Below are 19,552 nucleotides of genomic sequence, written 5' to 3'. Positions count from 1 at the left end.
GTAGTGGAGTTTAGTTATACAAAGAATAAGTAGGACATTTTCTTATAACTTGACTTGTTGTCAAGTCATGGAAAAAAAAATCTTTCTTCAAACCTTTGCTATTAAACATGGTGTTTCTTATGAAACTCTGAGGCTTTTAGCACATTTCCTATTAATAGCTGATCAATTTCATCATTACCTTGTGCCAGAGGGCCTCATAGACCCGTATGGGATCTGCTATGTGTTATATACAATAAATAATTCCTTTTTTGGTTACTTGTTATAGCTGAATAAATAACAAAGTTTATTCTGAATCAACTGGAGTAAGTTCAGTGGCTTCAATATGTAAAACAACTCTATCTGCATATTGAAAGTCAGTAACTATATTAAGATGTTCTAGAAAAATCTAATAATACCATGAGAATAGCATATAATTCTGATTTTTTAAAGTGAATCATAAGGGCTTTTAGCCTCTTTACTTATTTTTCCTGACTTATAACCTGCCTTTCCTGATTTATTTGCATCAATATAGAATGTAGGGGGTTCCAGAAATTGGTGTTCCCTTTATTATATGAAGGAGAGTCCACTTAGTTCTTTCTATAAACTGAAGTCTCTTGCTTTTGGGATATTTGTTGCTGATCTCTCCCAAAAAATTACTGCAAGCTCTTTGCCAATGTTCATTTTCTGCCCATAATGAAGAAACTTCAGCATTAGTAAATGATGCCACAGTTTCTGTTGGGTCTATTACTGATAATTGATGAAGTCTTATTTTTCCTTTCAGAATCATTTTAGGAGCCTTTTTTTTTAACCTATATCTTTAATTTTTTACTCTGTGTGCTAAAAATATCCATTTTAAGATATTATCTTCTCTCTGCATAAGAATTCCTATAGGTGAATGAGTAGAAGGTAGAATGATTAGGGTACAGTCAAGCTCTGGATCCAAGTGATCCACATGTGCATCCTATACTTTCTTTTTTATCAGAGCCAATTCTTCGTCAGACTCAGCTCATAATTGTCTTGGACTATTTAAATCCATATCACCTTGTAAAGTTTGAAATGAATTACTTAGCTCTTGAGTAGTTAATCCAGTTGTGGGCCACAGCCAGTATATATCTCCCAGCAATTTTTTTTTTAAATCATTAAGAGTTTGTAATTGATCTCTCCTGATTTGTACTTCTGTGGTTGAATTGTCTGGAAACCTATTTTATATCCTAAGTAATTAACAGAATCTTCTTGTATTTTTTTCAGGAGCAATTTGTAATTCCCATCAAGGCAAAATTCTTTTTACTCCATCAAACATTTTTTCTAAGGTGTCTGCATCTGAATCAGCCAGTAAGATATCATCTATATAGATTTTAGATTGAGGAAACTGTTTATGAATTATTTCTAACAGCTGTTGTACAAAATATTGACAAAAAGTGGGGCTGTTTAACATTCCCTGTGGAAGAATTTTCCAATGGTAGTTCTTAACAGGCTGAGAATTATTATTATTTTTTTCCAAGTGTTAAGTCTGCTTTATTAGTCAACCAGAAAACTACACAGTCCTCCAGGCCAGGAGGGGATTAACTTAATCCTCTTCCTCTTCATCACCAGCTCCAGCACCACCCTGGCCCTTCTTGGCGTTCTTCCTCTTCACTCGGCCTGGGGGGCCACCACCATAAGGAGAACGGAGGGAGAAATCAATGTGCTTCTGGGAGTTGTTCACCACCTGCTTGACGACCCTGATATGACGCTGGCAGATGAGCACATGGGCATGGTGAATAGATTTAGCCAGACCCAGCTTAAAGACCTCGGTCTGCAGCCGCCTCTCCAAGAAATCCTCAATCTTCAAGCCCAGGATGTAATCCAGCTTCATCTTGCCCTCATCCAGCACCCCAATGCGAACAAGTCGCCTCAGCAGAGAGCATTGCCTTCAAAAAGACGCCGTGGGTCCTTTTCGTCCAGCGTCAGCAGCTCCCGGGTGGCCTTGCGGATCTTAGCTAGGGTAAATTTGACCCTCCAGACCTCACGTTTGTTCCGGAGCCCATACTCTCCAATCAGCTTCAGTTCGTGGTCGAGCCTCGATTTCTCGAAGGGTCTCCGTGGGTTCACATAGGTTTTGCGACAAACCCAACTTCTGGCAACCGGAGTGTTGGCTTCTCTAGGCCCGCCGCGCCTACGAACTCACGCCCGTAACAAAGAGCGAGAATTATTATAAGTACGTACTGTGAAGGAAAAATTGCAGTGGTATTGTGTTTCCCAAAATATTGTGCATCCTAATAAATTTATCTGGGGTCAGAGAACAGGCAGCCACTAGATACAGAGGCTAGAAAATGGTGGCACTCACGCCTTCAATCCTAGCATTCTAGAGGCAGAAATCCATCTGTTCAAGGATACAGCCAAGCGTGGTGACTCACACCTTTAATCCCAGGGAGTGATGGTAGAAAACAGAAAGGTATATAAGGCGTGAGAACCAGAAACTAGAAGCATTTGGCTGGTTAAGCAGTTGGCTGGTTAAGCTTTTGGCTGGTTAAGCAGTTGGCTGGTTAAGCTTTTGGCTGGTTAAGCATTCAGGCTTTTGAGAAGCAGTCAGCTGAGATTCATTTGGATGAGGACTCAGAAGCTTCCAGTCTGAGGAAACAAGACCAGCTGAGGAACTGGCAAGGTGAGGTAGCTGTGGCTTATTCTACTTCTCTGATCTTCCAGCATTCAACCCAATAACTGGCCTCATGTTTGATTTTAACAAGAACTCTGTAAGATTCATGCTACAGAAAAATTTTCTCTATCTTTTTCTTGTAAAGGCATAGTTTAAAAAAGCAGTCTTTTGGGGCTGGGGATTTAGCTCAGCAGTAGAGCGCGGCCCTGGGTTTGATCCTCAGCTCAAAAAAAAAAAAAAAAAAAAAAAAAAGCAGTCTTTTAAATCAATCACTGTAATAGACCATCCTTTAGGTAATCAAGAAGGCAGAGGAATTCCAGGCTGCAAAGAACCCACTGGCTGGCCGGGTGGTGGTGGCACATGTCTTTAATATCAGCAGCCAGCCATGAAGACTTCTTTTGGGCCTTGTATAATTTTAATAAATGACTCAGACTCTTTCCTGATTCTTTAACTTTGTCCCAAGAATTTAAGACTGCTAAACGATAGAGGATTCTGAGTTCAATTCCCAGCAACCACATGGCATCTCATAACCATCTATAGTGGGATCTGATGCCCTCTCCTGGCACTCAGGCATACATGCAGAGTACTCATATACATACAAAAATACATCTTTTTGTTTAAAAAAAAAAAAAGATGTATTTATTATGTATACAGTATTCTGCCTGCATGCCAGAAGAGGGCACCAGATCTCATTACAGAAGGTTGTGAACCACCATGTGGTTGCTGGGAATTGAACTCAAGACCTCTGGAAGAAAAGCCAGTGATCTTAACTACTGAGCCATCTCTCCAGCCCCTTGTTTTAGTTTTTCTAGGCAGGGTTTCTCTATTACATGGCCCTGGCTGTCCTGGAACTGACTCTACAGACCAGGGTGGCCTCAAACTCAGAGATCTACCTGCTCAGTGCTGGGATTAAAGGTGGGTGCCACCCAGCACATAAATAAATCTTTTAAAAAGAATAAAAATTAAAATGATTGGCTGCTTTTGTTTTCTCACTCCTTGTATGGTTGGAGGTTGTTGCAGGATATTTGATAGAAATGTGAAACTTGAGACTCTGTTAATAAAATCAACCTTGGATCAGGGGGTGGAGCCAGCAACTAGTTGACAGGAATTAGCTATAGACAGAGAATACAGAGGAGCCATAGAGAATACTCTGCATGTATGCCTGAGTGCCAGGAGAGGGCATCAGAACCCACTATAGATGGTTATGAGATGCCATGTGGTTGCTGGGAATTGAACTCAGAATCCTCTGGATGAGCAGCTGGTTCTCTTAACCACTGAGCCATCTCTCCAGCCCTTAATTTTTATTCTTTCATTGCCTAAGTATGGGTTTTGTGCCCGAGTGTCTATGCACCACGTTGGTGTTGGATTCCCCTGGAACTGAAGTTGTAGGTGATAGTGAATGCTACAAATCAGACCCAGATCTTCTGGAGGAACAAGCTCTGCTTCTAACTGTGGATCCAGTTCTCTCTCTAAGTGCTGGGTGAATCTCCCAGGACACACACAGAGTGCCATGGTACAGCAAAGCTGAGCATGCACTGCAGTGGACAGGCTCCCAGGAAAATGAGCGAGGAGGCTCTGAGACACATGCCTAATGTTCCCTTCCACATTCATCAGTCAAATCACTGAAGGCTTGCGAAGAGGCCAAAAGGACTAGCCCCGTGGGCTCTGTCCTACAGAAGGGAACATCAGGAGTGGGAAGGTGCTTTCTCAACAAAGACTGTGGTCTGAGGCGGGATGCCATTAACTCTGGAGGAACCTCTCCCAGACCTGCAGCAGAGAGACACGCTTGTGTGTCAGCTGCTGGGATGTTATAGCACAGCCTAGACCACACAGGTATGATTTTCTCTCACATCCTCCATCCTCCAGGCCAGTTTCAGCCTCCCCATCCCTGGCAGGTGAGAACCCAGTGATTCAACTACCACTAAAAACAAACCTGAGAATCTCTTTAAGTTTGTGTGCTGACTCTTCTAACTGCTTTGTTTGTTGTTTGTTGTTTGTTTTGGTTTTTGGAGACAGTTTCTCCGTGTAGCCCTGGCTGTCCTGGAACTCGCTCTGTAGACCAGGCTGGCCTCAAACTCATAGAGATCTTCGTGCCTTGGCCTCCCGAGTGCTGGGATGAAAGGTGTGCACCACAAGCACTCGGAATTCTAACAGCTTTTAGGCTGAGGAACAGAATTGCCTGGAAGCAATGGGGAGGGTAGCCATGGTAGAACAGAAAGTTCACCTCTCTCAGGGGCTGGCTGAGAGAAAAGCCTTATACTTGTGGATTCTGTCTCTGCAATTCAAACAAAATCAGATGGAGAATATTAGGCGAAAAAACGCAGGAAGCTAGGTTCTGGCAAGATGGCTTGGTGGTTGTGACAGCCTGACAATCTGAGCCTCAGAAGTCACACAAAGGTGGAGGAGAGAATTGACTCCACCGAGTGGTCCTCTGACACACATTCTGCGGCATGACGATTAGAGGTATAATTCAGTGATAGGGCATTTACCTAACATGTACAGGACCTAAGTTTGATCACCAGCAAAACCACACACACACACACACACACACACACACACACACACATACACCCCATAATACACAATACAACAACGAAACATTTTTAATAATTTTATTTATTTTTATCTAATATGTAAGAGTGTTTGTCTGTGTACCACATGCATGCCTGGTGTTCAAGGAGTCTGGAAGAGGGTGTCAGATGCCCTGGAACTGGAATTATAGATGGTTCTTAGCCTCTATGTGGGTGCTGGGGACTGAACCTAGGTCCTCTGCAAGAGCAGCCAATGCTCTTAATTGCTGAGCCATACCTCCAGCCCCAATAATTTTTAAGTCCAGGAATCTTTATTAAAAAAATTTTTGGAATTGCTACTTGCTAAGTAGTACACTGACTGCGTGTGGACAGAGTAATATATTTGAAGCCATTGAGGGATGATACTCATGGAAGTTACATGTAAATACAATGCCATTTTATAGAAGGTACTTGGGCATTCTTTTTTTTTTTTTTTTTAATCTGGGGCAGGTGTCCTAGAGTCAATGCCCTGTAAATGCTGAGAGATGACTGTGTGTGTGTGTGTGTGCGTGCGTGCGTGCGTGCGTGTGTGTGTGTGTGTGTGTGTGTGTGTTTAAAAAATCTCCTAGGAACATTAACAGCTAGATGCCATGTGGTTACCTTGGATTGAATCCCAGGATACAGAAAAGTTATTAGTGAAGAAACTAGCAAAATGATAATATAAAATCTGGAGTGTTAGCAATCATGCACCAAGGTTAATTCATTGGCTCTGACAAATACATCCTGGTTACATAAGATTCGGAGAATAGAAGAAATAGTGAAGGTTATTCAGGGGCTCTCTGTACTATCTTTGAAACCTCTGTAAACCCCAAATTACTCTAAAATAGAAGTTGGTTAATACAAAGGCCATAAAGGAAAAGACTGACAGACTGTGTGATTATTTAAAAATTTTAAGCAATGAAGAACGTGGAAGTGTGTGAGGGTTTACCATGGGGCCACAGTCTGCATGCAGAAATTGAGTGCAGCCTGCCAAGAGCATGCATCCCTGAGTGTTCGCTGATGCCGAAGACGCAGCTATGGTGGTCACATGCTTGCTGAGCACCTGTGAGGCCCCAGATTCAGCCTGCAGTGCTGAAGAAGAAAGAGCCTTTAGAAGATGCAGCAAAGGACAAGAGCGCTCCCTAGCTTCCTAAATCTAAAGCTCCCAAGGGCAGGCACTCTGAGAGAATTACGAATATTCCAGGCTACTGCAGACTTCCATTCATCTCCCTGTCATGTAGGTTTCCTGGGACACTTATGCTTTCTGATTTTACTTATTACTGTTATTGTGTATGTGTTTGAGGTATGTGTATATATGTATGTGGGTGTGCTCATGGCATGGCATGCACCTTATGATCTGAATACAACATTCAGGAGTTGGTTCTTTCATCATGGGTTCCGGGGGTTGGACTTGGATAGTCAGGTTTGTATGGCAAACATTTCTGAATCATCTCACAGGCCCTAACACTTTAAGCTTTGGTGTGCAATGATAAATGTTCCAAGCCTGGACCCTTCCCATCTTCACGAATGAGCACTGCAAGACACCAGTGAAAAATCCTTCCTGGAGGAAATTAGCATCGATCTAAGCCTCAAGTTATGTTTTACAAACTTTTTTTTTTCATCAGTATGACGCCATATATGCTTACCAAATCCAGCAGACACCAGATGGTATGGCAAGGACATGCAGAGACAGTGGGCAACAGCAACAGACTCCCCAGGACTGCAGGTATTGAAAACAGCAGGGACAGCCTCGGCACAGGACTCCTCGCTCAGCGCGCAGAGGCAGAATTCCACCTTGAAAGCTTTGGCAGGAACTGCGAAGCAGAAAAGCAACAGCAGATTTGAAAAACAAGGGAAGAGAATATCACCAGATTCAATGGGTGATTTTGAAAGTGATTAGGACAAGGGCAGAACTCCTAATTAATGGAGAGACCTTTCAGAAGAAACCAGACTGGCATCTGGAAATAGAATAAAGTGCAGTGAAATTAAAGATGGGCTATAAAAAGTGGGAGAAGGGGTGAGCATGGCTCATGTACATTTCATTGGAACCCCAGAATGACAGAAGATAAACCATGACCCCGAGGTTCTGAATCTGAGGCACGCATTCTTTTATACATTTATGTGTGTTTATTTTCTAGATTTATTTATTCATTAAAAAGTTGGTGTGTTTGCCTGCATGAGTTTATTTGCCCTATATGTGTGCAGATGCCCATGGAAGCCAGAGGCTGTTGAGTTCCCTGGAGCTGGATTTAGAGGGGTCCTGTGATACCTGATTTGGGTTCTGGGTACCAAACCTAGGTCCCATGGAAGAGTTGTATCATAGTTAGGGTTTCTACTGTTCGAATAAAACACCATGACCAAAAACAACTTGGGGAAACAGTTTATCCCAGGTTAGATATTCATCATGAAGGGAAGTCAGGACAGGAATTCAAGGCAGGAGCCTGGAGGCCGGAACTAAGACAGAAGCCACGGAGGAACACTGCTTACTGGCTTGCTCTGTGTGGCCTGTTTTCTTTTCTTTTTTTAATTTTAATTTTATTTTAGTTTTTAGAGACAGGGTTTCTCTATGTAGCCCTGGCTGTCCTGGGACCCCGCTCTGTAGACCAGACTGGACTTGAACTCACAGAGATCCACCTGCCTCTGCCTTCCAAGTGCTGAGATTAAAGGCGTGCGCCACCACTGCCGGCTCAGCCTGTTTTCTTATAGCACTCAGGACCACCTGCTCAGTGGTTGCACCACCCACAATGGGCTGGGCCCTTTCATATCCCATCATCAATCAGGAAACTGTCCCACAGGCTTCCACGGGACAGTCTGGTGGGGGCATTTTTCTTAATCGAGGTTTCCCAAATGACTCTAGCTTGTGTCGAGCAAATGAACAAATAAAAAACAGCCACACGCACAACTGGCAGGCACAAGTAGTAACCATTAGGCCATCTCTTTGGTCCCAGGTGAGTGTTCACTGTATGGGAGATGTTATAGCCTGTGGCTCAGAGCGTGGGTGACTTGTCTGGTCCTAAGCGGGGGGGGGGGGGGGGGGGGGGGGGGGTACTGCACAGACGCTAACCAATGACAAGCAGTGGGGAGAGATACAGAAAGAGAGAGAGAGAGAGGATCCCCCTCTCTCATCACACATGAAAATTAGTCCTAGGTAGACAATGGGTGAGATGTACAATTCTTAGAACATAACAGAGAGCAGCTCCACGTGCTTTGGGTAGGGAAGAGTTCTTTCCTTTGCCTTTTTGAACACAGCACACGTGCGGAGGTCAAAGGACAAACTCCAGTGTCAATCCTTGCCTTCCATTTTACTTGAACAGGATAGTTTTATTATTCCCAACTGTGTATGCAAAGCTAACTTAGGCTTTCAGGGAGTCTCCTGTCTCTGCCCTCACCCCCCCAACACACACACACACACACACACACACACACACACACACACACACACACTCATACCCTGGAGCCCGGGAATTTCAGACATGCCCCGCTGTGCCTGGCTTCCCTTGGGTTGTGGGGCAAAGTCATCACATTTGTGTGGCGAGTGCTTTATCCACTGGGTCCTCCCCGAGACCCTGTTTCCTTTTGGTTTTGAGAGTCTCATGTAGCCCAGGCTGGCCTTGAACTCAGTAGGTCGCTGAGAATGATATTGAGCTTATCCATCTGCCTTTACCTCTCAGGTGCTGGGACCACAGGTGTGTGCCCCAACACGTGGTTTATGTGGTGCTGTGAACTGAACCCAGGGTTTTGTGTGTATGAGGCAAGCACGCTACCAACTCCCAGCCCTGGGAGAGAATATTTAAGACTCAAGAGGTAAAGAGCATGAAGGATAATACTGATGGAGTTGATGATATTACAATTTAAAACTGTCCATCAAGAGATGGACAACACAGAAGAAACCGTAGCGTGGGAGAAAATATCAAAAACATACATCCCAGGACAACATGGATACATTGCAAACAAAATACTGAAGATACTGGTGAATGAGGCATATTCAGAGTCATAAATATGTGAGGTCTAAAACTGACCAGGCTAGAGCCTGGTGTGGTGGCGCACGCCTTTAATCCCAGCACTTAGGAGGCAGAGGCAGGCGGATCTCTGTGAGTTCGACGCCAGCCTAGTCTACAGAGTGAGTTCCAGGACAGGCTCCAAAGCTACACAGAGAAACCCTGTCTCGAAGAAAACAAACAAACAAACCCAAACAACAACAACAACAACTGACCAGGCTGACTAGCAGTGTATGGTAACCTACATACTTTATGATTAAGCCATAAAGCAGAACATGGAAGCTGTGGGCTAGAGGTCTCCAGGGGGATTCTGGGAGCTGCCAGTATTTACTTCTTCATCAGGATGTGGGTTGCACAGGTGTTCTGGTTTTATTGCTTTGGGAGTTTGGCTTATGGACTTTCCTGTGTGCATATTTGAGATCTTAATCCTAAACATTTTTTTTTTTTTAAAGTGTGGTGCAGGGGCCTGGCATACGCTAGCCAGGAGCTCTACCACCGAGCTACCTGCTTCTTCCTGAGATGTAAACGAGACCAAGAATTCTCCTCTGACTCATCTCACCTGGAGATGCCCGTCTGGGCTCAAGCCCATTTCCTCTCTTGGAATCGTTCCTTGTTCCCTTTGGAGCCTGGGCTGAATGCCATGCCAAACCAGGAGCACCTGTAGCTGGAGGCAGTCCCTGGCGCCTCTTCCGGAACTGCTGGCATCCATCTTTTCTGGATCAGGCTTCTATATTCTCTTCATGCACAAACAGATCTCTTACTCCTTCACTCCTCTGGGGTGGAATTCCTTCTCCTGCTATGGCCTCTACATTGAGTACTTTAGCTCTGGCTGGCTGACTCACACCTTGGCCTCACAGTCATCTTCATCGACTCTGCCCTTCCATCACCTGTCTGTGGGGGGACTCAGCTCTCTCCCCAGCACCCTCACTCTGAGCTCTCATCCACTCAAATCTCTTTCTTTGATTGCTTTTCCCTCTAACTTGCATGCTCAAATAGCCCCTGCACTAGAGGACATATACATGCATGTAAAATTCTATTTTATCTCTTTCTACAAGATTTTTTTTCTTTTTTAGTGTGTGTGTGTGTGTGTGTGTGTGTGTGTATGCAATGTCTATGTGAGTGTATGTGCACTTGTGTGTGTGGACACTCCTGGGGGTCAGAAGGGGATATTGGATCCCTTGGAGTTAGAGTCACATGTATCTTGAGTCACTTAGTGTGGATTCTGGGATCTGAACTTTGGTCATCATGATAAAATATGAACACTCTGAACTGCTGAGCCATCTCTCCAACCCTCTTCCCCCTGCCCCACCCCCAGAGACAGGGTTTCCTGTAGCCTAGGCTATTCTTGACTCCTGATCTTCTTGACTCAGCCTCCCAAGTGCTGGAATTACAGGCACATGCCACCTAGCCTGATCTGGGGAAATTCTTTGGGCGTATTTGTGGGGCATTATCTTTATTGAGTTCATTGTAGAAACTATGCCCACTGTGGATTATTGCCTGGGATCCTGGACTGTATAAACCAAGAAAAGGAATGCACTGGTGGCATGCGCTCACCACCATCTGCCTCATACCTTCAGATACCATGTGACCAGCTGCTTCAAGGCCCTGTTGCCTTGAACTCCCCACCGCGATGTCCAGTACCCCCCCGAACGTGAGCCTGAAAAGACACTTACACTGCTCTTGTCAGAATATTTTGTCATAGCAACAGTAGAATAAGCTTGGACACCATTGTACATACATACACCACAATTCACCCATTGATCCATTGGCATGCAGGAGTACAATCAGTGCGCTTAAGACGACATTCGGGGAGTAGCATCCCAGTCCTCCAGGCTCCTTCCATGGGAGAACACTGTTGGTTCTTTTTGGTCCTTACTTATTTGATGAGTGAGGGACGCTTACACATGGCGCCATAGTTGTGATCCTGTTTATGCTTTCCCCTTGGACTTTCCAGCCTCTAAGCAATAAGTTTCTACTCTTTATTATAGCCAGCCTGTGGCAGTTTGTTATGGCAGCAGGAACTGACGGGTTTTAGTTTGCAATTCATGATGACAAGTTATATTGGATGAACATTTTCTCATCTGGCAATATGTTATTTGTGTATCCTCTTTAGCGAAATGTATGCTTCTGTCTTTTGTCCAATTTTTTTTTTTTTTTTTGGCTTCTTGTCTTTTATTATTGAATGGCAAGAGTTCTTTATTTTGGTTACAAGTCCTTCATCAGATAAAGCCTGAGTTAGCTTTGCATACACAGTTGGGAACAATAAAGCTATCCTGTTCAAATAAAATGGAAGGCAAGGATTGACACTGGAGTTTGTCCTTTGACCTCTGCATGTGTGCTGTGTTGAAAAGGGCAAAGAAAAGAACTCTTCCCTACCCAAAGCCCATGTGCCTGTGAGTGTGAATATGTGTGTGAATGTGGGTGGCAGAAGTCAGTCTCAGTGCTTTTCTTCAGAAGCTGTCCGCCTTGTTCCCTTGCTACTGTGACCTGGGCTCACCAATTAGGATAGGCTGTCTGGTCAGTGAGATCAGGAACCTGCACATGTCTGCCTCCCCAGCTTTGGAGCTTCAAGCGCGTGCCACCATGCCCAGCTTTCACATGTGATTGCTGGGGCTCAGACATAAGTTCTCAGGCCCTCAAAACATGCACTTCACTGACTGAGCTGTCTCCCCAGCGTCACAATGCACCCCCCCCCACACACACACACACCATGTCTGTTTTTTGAGACAGGGTTTCTCTGTGTAGCTCCGAATCTCACTCTGTAGCTCAGGCTGGCCTCGAACTCACAGAGATCCACCTGCCTCTGCCTCCTGAGTGCTGGGATTAAAGGCATGTACTACAAGGTCTGACCACAAACAATGAACAAGAACTGAGACAACCATGTCTGTACATTCTCTTTCTCTTTCCTCTTCCTCCTCCTCTTCCTTCTGATGGCACTGAGACAAATTTAAGGCTTGCTCATACTGGGTAAATGCTTTCCTACTGAGCTACGCCTCTCCCTTCTTCCCTCCCTCCCTCCCTTCAGCCCTTTCTCTTTTTTTCTTCCTCCCTCTCTCTGACTATTTGCACACAAAATTTTAAAATTTCGCTAGGTAGCCCAAGCTGGCCTCTAACTTGGAGCAATCCTCCTGCCTCAGCCTCCAGGTGCTGATATTACAGGCATGAGTCACTATGGCTGGTTTCACTCTCTTAATTTCTTAATAATTGGTTTTGTTTTTTTTGGGAAAGATTTAATTTTAATTATGTGGATGTGTCTGTGTCTGTGTGGGGGTATACACACACGAGTGAGGGTACCTGCTGAGGCCAGAGGCTTCTGAATCCCTTGGAGCTACAGTTACAGGCTGTTGTGAGCAGTCTGACATGGTGCAGGGAACTGAACTCAGTTCCTCTGCAAGAGTAGCCATCGATCTTAACCACTGAGCCATCTCTAGCCCCACAGTTGAGATTTTTATGCCATCCATTTATGCAATTGGTTTTTGAAATCTTTTCTGAGAAATCTGTGCCTGCACCCATATTTAAATATATTGTTTCCTTCTAGGGGTTGTATCAATTTACTTACACGTATGGTATCACTTAAAAATTTATTTTTGTGCCAGGCAGTGGTGGTACATACCTTTAATTGCAGCACTCGGGAGGCAGAGCCAGGAGGATCTCTGTGAGTTCAAGGCCAGCCTGGTCTACAAAGTGAGTTCCAGGACAGGCTCCGAAGCTACATAGAGAAACCCTGTCTCGAAAAACCAACAAAAATAAAAATAAATTTATTTTTGTGTATGGAGTGAGGTAGTGTGTGGTTCTATACACACACACACACACACACACACACATACATACACACTGCACAAAACCATTGTTTGAACACCCTTTATTGGTGCCCTAATAAAGAAAACGTCAGTTGGCTTCTGATAAATTTCAAAAATTAAGCACCACCAGTAAAAAAAAAAAAAACATTTCTATGGTCGAGTGTAGTGGTGCATGCCTTTAATCCCTGCCTTCGGAAGGCAGGTGGATCTCTGTGAATTCCAGGCCTGCCAGGACAACATAGTGAGATCCTGTCTCAAAACCAAAAATAAAACAAACAAAAAAAATGTTTCCTAGTTTTTCTCTAAATATGGCCTGCCGCCTATGCATATCACATCACTGGGGGCCTTCAGACTGCCGGTTAAATCCCACTGCGCCCGACAAGCCTCAGGTGGCTCAGAGACAAGACCATTTGAGAAACACTGATGCTTGAGGGATGAGGGAAAATATCTTAGTGACACTTGCTGCCTCTCATAGCCTGCCTGTGCATTGCAAGCTGCAAGGGGCTGTCTACCTCTCTGGGGCATGTGTATCTTAACCCTTGTAGTGGGCGCTGATATGTTCTTCGCCGCTGTTTGAGAGGAGGAGACACACCCACCAGGCCACTCCTCAACCTCTGAGATCCCCAGCTACCCACTCACTCAACCCTTCCTCCTGGTTCCTGAACACACACCTTTCAATTCCTCAGCCTCAGTTTCCTCAGCTGAAGCGAGGAAATAATTTTGGTGTCTATATTTGGGGCTAATACCATGTATCCCAGGAGTATGTGGGGGCAGAGAGCACAATGGAAGCCGGCTGTTTCCGCGCTCATTCCCTTGATGAAGCCCCTGGACACAAGTCTTTTTTACATTCAGCCCCACCCCCTCCCACCCAGGCAGAATCCAGCCGCCTTCTCCTCCCTCGCTCCTCCCCGTCCCCAGGGCAGCGTGCACCGATAAATCTTTCACAGCATGCAGCATTGTTGCAGCGGGTTGGCCTGGCTGCTGCGGGGTGCCCCCCCTACCCCCCCCCCCACTCCACCCCGTTCGGCTTGCTAATGTCTCCGTGCAGCCTCCCTGCCTGGATCGGCTTTGAAGTCTCAGCCCCTGGCACAGTGCCTGGCACTTGCAGGGCGCTCAATCAATGTTTGCAAAATCGGATTCTCGGCGGAGCAGGTGTCCACCGGGAGCGGGCTGTGCGCGGGGCGGGGGCTGCTAGGGGGCCTCGGGGCCGCGCTCCTCCCCTCCGGGCCCGCGCCGCGCCTCCGCCCGCGCGCGCTGCCCCGACCCCGCGCGCCGCGGCAGGGAGGGGCCGGCGGAGGCGGAGCCAGCGGCGGCCGAGGCTAGCGGCTCCCGCGCGGCTCCGGGTCACCGATCCTAGATCCCGGCGCGGCGAGGTAAGAAGCGGCGCGCGGCACACAAGGCACCTTTGCACGGCGGGAGGGGACCCGGGGGCCCGCCCCTCCCGTGTGCGACAGCCTTGCGGTCCACCCTCCCCAGCGGGGGCTCAGTTCCCGGCCCGCGGTCCCCTTCGCTGCTCGGCGCTCGCGCATCCCGTGCGTCCGGCTCCTTCCCGCGCCGCCGCTCCGCATCCCCTGGCACCGCCCGCCCAGTCTCCCCCGCCCCGGGGTGGGGGTTCTTCTTCCAAGGCTAGACGCGCTTGAGGTTTGTCCCCCAGATTCTTTCTGAAAGCTTCTGGAGTCGGGGGAGGAGGTCCGGGGGGCTCAGCTGGAGGTTGCCGAGGGGTGAGCCCGGCGTGGGGGCGGGGGCCTGGGGCCGGGTACCATTCTTCTGGCTTTGGATGTGACTAGTGCTCCGCGCAGCGTGCAGGCTCCACGTCTGCCGAATGAATGAATCATGAGTCCTTGTCCTTCTCTGAAGGAGGACTTTTTTGAGGTCCACGTGCTGCAGAACACCTGGGGAGTGGGCCTCTTGAGATAGGGTACTTGCTTCCGGTATAGCAGAAACTCTCACTTCATCTCTCTGCCTTGAGACTACAGGCTCTCTCTCGATTGGGGGCTGGAGGTGGGTTGGGGAATGGGGGTTCTTGTAGGCCTTAACCAGGTACTTATTGAAGGGTTGCTGCGGCAGGGGACTTGAGCACACGCTCTTAGAAGGTAGCAATAAAGAGGGCTGAGCTGTGGGCGAGAGCAACCTGCACAAGGCAGGGACTCTTGGCACTGCCAAGGTCAGCCTGGAAGAAGGGATCTGAGTACCTACTCTGGCTCAAAAGTTACTTAGGGGCCCCCAGCCACTGTTTCTTCACCCGTAAAGTGGGGAGCATTGGTGTTTATCTTCAAGGTTTTATGCATAGTCAGAAAATGTAATAATGTTTAGCATATTGGGGGTACCCAACAAATCTTGCTCTCTGCCCGCCTACTCCCTTCCCAGAAAAGTGACTAATTTCTTCTCTCCTTATATAGGTCATAAGTAGAGCCAGGTGATGTATGTTCATTGCTGAGTGACTCCTTTCCCACCCCACAAACTGCAGGGACAGCTGGGGACCTGCCAGGCACAGGCATGCCTGTGCTGTCTGAAGACTCGGGTAAGTGTCCTCCACCTGGGCTGCACCTGCCAGGCCTCCCAGGATGGGGGAAACAAGACAAAACAAAACACAAAAACAGGACCAGTGCTGTGGCCTTGCCTCTGGAAGCTGCTGCCTGCCCACCCTGCAGACCTAAGCCTGCAGGGAGAATGCTGTGAGAGTTCTCAAGGACAGGAAGTCCCACTGTTTCTGGACCTTATTTGTCTTGCTCTTCCTCAGGTTTGCATGAGACCCTGGCACTTCTGACCTCTCAGCTCAGGCCTGACTCTAACCACAGGGAAGAGATGGGCTTCTTGAGGGATGTCTTCAGTGAGAAGAGCCTCAGCTATTTGATGAAGGTGAAAGCCCACTCGGCCTCCCTCCCCATCCCCAGGGAGGCTCTTCCCTGTGTCTTCCCAGCCACTTTCTTGCCCCATGAAGGCTTTTTAACTCACTAGGCAGGGCTTTCCACATACACTGCTGTGGAGAGGACCCAGCTTGTGGCCCTAGGTGTCACCACAACCCTGGGAGTGGTGTGTGGTATTCAAGGTAAAGCAGCAGAAACCATGTATCTTTGCAGATTCACGAGAAACTCCGCTATTATGAGAGGCAGAGTCCGACCCCAGTCCTGCACAGTGCCATGGCCCTCGCTGAGGATGTAAGTCCCAGATTTTAATGTTTTGATTCAAGGTGGAGCATCACTCCAGTCCCAGAAAATGCTCTTGCTTGCCTTGTAACCGCTGCTTAGCTGGGGACATCAGAGGCTGGGAGTTTGAGATTGAAGAGGGAGGGGTCGCTTCCTTTAGCGTGTGGTGTGTGTGTGTGTGTGTGTGTGTGTGTGTGTGTGTGTGTGTGTAGTGCTGGGATCAAACCCAGAGCTTTGTACAAGCTAGGCAATGTGTTGGATGGGTGAGCTGTAGCTCCAGTACTCCCTCAGCCTTCTGGCATCAAGGAGGGCCATAGCCTGGGCCAGAAGATGTGACAATTTCTGCTGACTGTGTGATCTGGAGCAAACCTGTTCCCTCAGCTGTAAAATGAGAGCCTTGGATCCTGTCAGTAGCTCCCCACCTGTTCCTGGTGATGTTAGTAGGTCAGATAGTGCCTGTGTCTGGGCTTTGGGAGGCTGCCATGAAGTCTTGAATTCAAGGGATTATGGTGTGTCCCTGCTCTGATAGCTCTGGCATCTTGACTTCTCAGGGACCTTAGTTCTTGTGGTTTTTGGTTTAGCTATCTGGGTTGTTGATGTAGACTGACTCCTGTATAGATCACCTAATATCCATCTAGTTAGCTCAGCTGTTTCCCAGAGATTCTCAGACTAGAAGATGGCCCTGTGGCGGATGGTGTAGTCTGTGACAGACACTGTACTTTGCTCCTCTACAGTGTGACCATTTGGAGGGGGTTACATCCCCAGGCTCTGCATTGCCAACTTTGCCACTAACTTACACAAGTCACCCAACCTCTCAGCCCCGGTGTCCTTGACAATGATCCGGATAGTCTAGTGTCAAGAGTACAGACTGGCTGGCTGGATGAGGCTGGGTTTAAATCCTGGCTGTACCACTGTGAGCTTTGTGATCCTTGGCAAGATTTGTAATATCTCTGGGCCTCAAGATTCTCATCCTGAAATAGCGAAATTAAAGTGCTTATGGCATCTGGTTTGTTGAGAAGACCCATATAAAGCGACAGTGTCTAGTAGGTGTACCCTACTGCTCATGTGTGAGTGCTTCTGGTCCCTGATTTGGTTTTCCCCAGATCCTCCACCAGTCCTGGAGTGGCAGATCTGACATGTTTCTGGGTGATGCAGTCATTCCTGAAAGGATCCTTGTGTTCCAGGCCCAGGGAAGAGGGCTTTCCCCTGGGGATTCCAGCAGGCTCCCGCAGGGGCACCCCAGCCTCCTGTCTCCTTCTCTTACAGGTGATGGAGGAGCTGCAGGCCGCCTCTGTACACAGTGATGAGAAGGAGCTGCTGCAGCTGCTGTCCACCCCCCACCTCAGGGTAGTCACGCTGCAGTCCCTTCACACCCACGCAGCTGGGTCTCCTGGGATGGGGGTGGAGGGAGCGCTGGGTCCTGAGATGGAGAGGAGGAGGCTTCTGTGTGAAGGATCCTAAGTGATGCCCTGAAGAGGGGGGCATTTCTTAGGCAGATGATCTGAGCCTCTTTCTACCCCTGCCCAGCCAAGGACCCCCTAACCCTGTGAGGGCATAATGCCAGCCCCTTTCCCTGGCTTTTCTGGCAGGCTGTGCTCATGGTACACGACACAGTTGCCCAGAAGAACTTTGATCCTGTTCTGCCCCCTCTGCCCGATAATATTGACGAGGATTTTGAGGAGGAATCGGTGAAGATTGTTCGCTTGGTAAAGAATAAAGAGCCTTTGGTATGTACAGGCCTCTCCTGCCACGTTCCTCTGCATCTCACCCCCAACCTGGAAAGCCGGGAAGGCACCCTCCTGAATTCACAGTGAATGACAGTCACTTGGCCAGGATGACTCTTCTCTGCAGCACCTTTGTGTGCAGGACGTTCCTTTGCCTGAGTGGATACAGCGCCTCTCAATTGTGGCTAAGCCATTTTGTGCAGTCCTCAACCTGCATGGCTGTGTAGGGTGACAGTAGTCACCATGCTGAGAAACAAGTTAACAGACTCAGTCCAAGGGCGGAATGTAGCCTACAGCTTAATTTTGTTGTTGATGTTTTTTTCAGAGCTGAGGACCAAACCCAGGGCCTTGTGCTTGCTAGGCAAGTGCTCTACCACTGAGCTAAATTCCCAACCCTGTTGTTGTTGTTTTAAAAGCAAGGTCATGATTATTCATTTGTCACAAGAAGTTGAGTAATGACAGCAGAGACCTGAGCCTCCCCTCAAAGCCTTAGTTACGTATATTCCATCCTTTATAGACAGAGTTTGCTGACTCGGCTCTGAATACCGAGGTAGTATGAGCGCAGCCATACTCTCCTGGAAGCTGACAGATGATGTTGTTTTGCCCCCCCTTACCCCCTCACTCCCCCTTCAGCAGTGAAGGACTGGGCAAAGAGGCGAGTTTGTTTATCAGATGGAAGGAAATGGCGGGTGCCCGGAGAGCTTAGTACTTGCCTCAGAGAACCCCCAGAGGTGGCATTCTCTGGTTCCAGTTTTCCCGAGCTGACCTGTGATGGGTGAGCCATGTCTCCCAACAGATGAAGAGGTCTCCATTGCTTCTGCTTCCTCGGACCTGTGCCCTGGAGCTGGCACACATCCCGGGATCCCTCCTGTGCACTCACAGTGCTGGAGGTGGAGGTGGTTCAGAGAGGAATGTGGGATGGGCAGTGATAGGGAACAGTGGGCCTCGGGAGGTGTGGGGAACAGCTTCTGTAGTCAGCAGAACTCCTTTTCTGTGCTTCTCGGGACAACACAAATGCAGGAAGGGCAAGTGTGCCATGTTTGCGTGGACAGTCACTAACACACGATGGGCATTTATTGGACCCTTACTGTTTACATACCACGTGCGTTTCCTTGTGACATACTTGTGACAACCCTTGAGTTAAATGCTCTCCCTCATCCTAGAGGCGGCAGACTCGGGGAACACAGGGGTTTCCTTCCTGAGGCCACATGATTTCTAGTCAGTGGCCGAGCTGGTTGTCTGGGCACGGCTCCCCTGTCATCCTCTCCCACCCTCACCCCCATCACTGTGCTGACATGGGCCTACTTACCTGGTATAGGAAATTAGGAGCTCATTAGTGCCTTTTTTATCCCAGAAACCATCTCTGTGTGTTGCATGGGCCAAATCCTGGTCCTGATGCTCTGGCGGGGGCATAATTAGTTCCTGTTGGCAACAACAGAAGGCCCAGGAACACTGGGGTTGGCTCGAGGCAGGTTGAGAATTTGCTAGCACATACTGTCCTCATTATTAAATGTCTTTGCGAGTGACGAGGGCTGTGTTAAGACAGAGAAAACACTGGGGTTGGCACCATGAAAAGCTCCCCTTTTCTTTGAGGGTGGCTTTGAAGATTCTTAGCTTTTCTGATACCTAGTCCTTCATATCTTATTTATTTATATAACATTTTAAATTGCATTTATTTGTTTGTGCATGTGTGTGTGGGGGGGGGGGGGGAGGGTGCCACA

The 19,552-nt window shown here is 47.6% G+C and overlaps 1 protein-coding gene and 1 pseudogene across 3 annotated transcripts in view; one reads left to right on the top strand and one right to left on the bottom strand.

Annotated features, from left to right (window-relative positions):
• Nucleotides 1-1,546: 1,546 nt before the first annotated feature.
• LOC118588765 lies at nt 1,547-8,638 on the bottom strand (annotated as a pseudogene).
• A 5,548-nt stretch (nt 8,639-14,186) lies between these two features.
• The window catches only part of Mpp3 (membrane palmitoylated protein 3), a 31,087-nt gene continuing 25,721 nt past the window's right edge, over nt 14,187-19,552 (top strand). The window contains exons 1-6 of one of the 3 annotated variants that reach the window (XM_036195503.1): nt 14,187-14,334; nt 15,429-15,482; nt 15,702-15,820; nt 16,042-16,119; nt 17,374-17,454; nt 17,697-17,834. In XM_036195503.1, the coding sequence (XP_036051396.1) occupies nt 15,458-15,482; nt 15,702-15,820; nt 16,042-16,119; nt 17,374-17,454; nt 17,697-17,834 (441 nt within the window). In that variant the 5' untranslated portion in view covers nt 14,187-14,334; nt 15,429-15,457. Of the gene's footprint in view, nt 14,335-14,372; nt 14,603-15,360; nt 15,483-15,701; nt 15,821-16,041; nt 16,120-17,373; nt 17,455-17,696; nt 17,835-19,552 lie in introns of those variants that run through there. The other 2 variants (XM_036195500.1, XM_036195501.1) reach the window with 2 other exon arrangements.

Source organism: Onychomys torridus, chromosome 8 (assembly GCF_903995425.1).
Source record: "Onychomys torridus chromosome 8, mOncTor1.1, whole genome shotgun sequence".
Lineage (NCBI taxonomy): Eukaryota > Metazoa > Chordata > Mammalia > Rodentia > Cricetidae > Onychomys > Onychomys torridus.
This window is presented reverse-complemented; position numbering and strand designations above follow the sequence as displayed.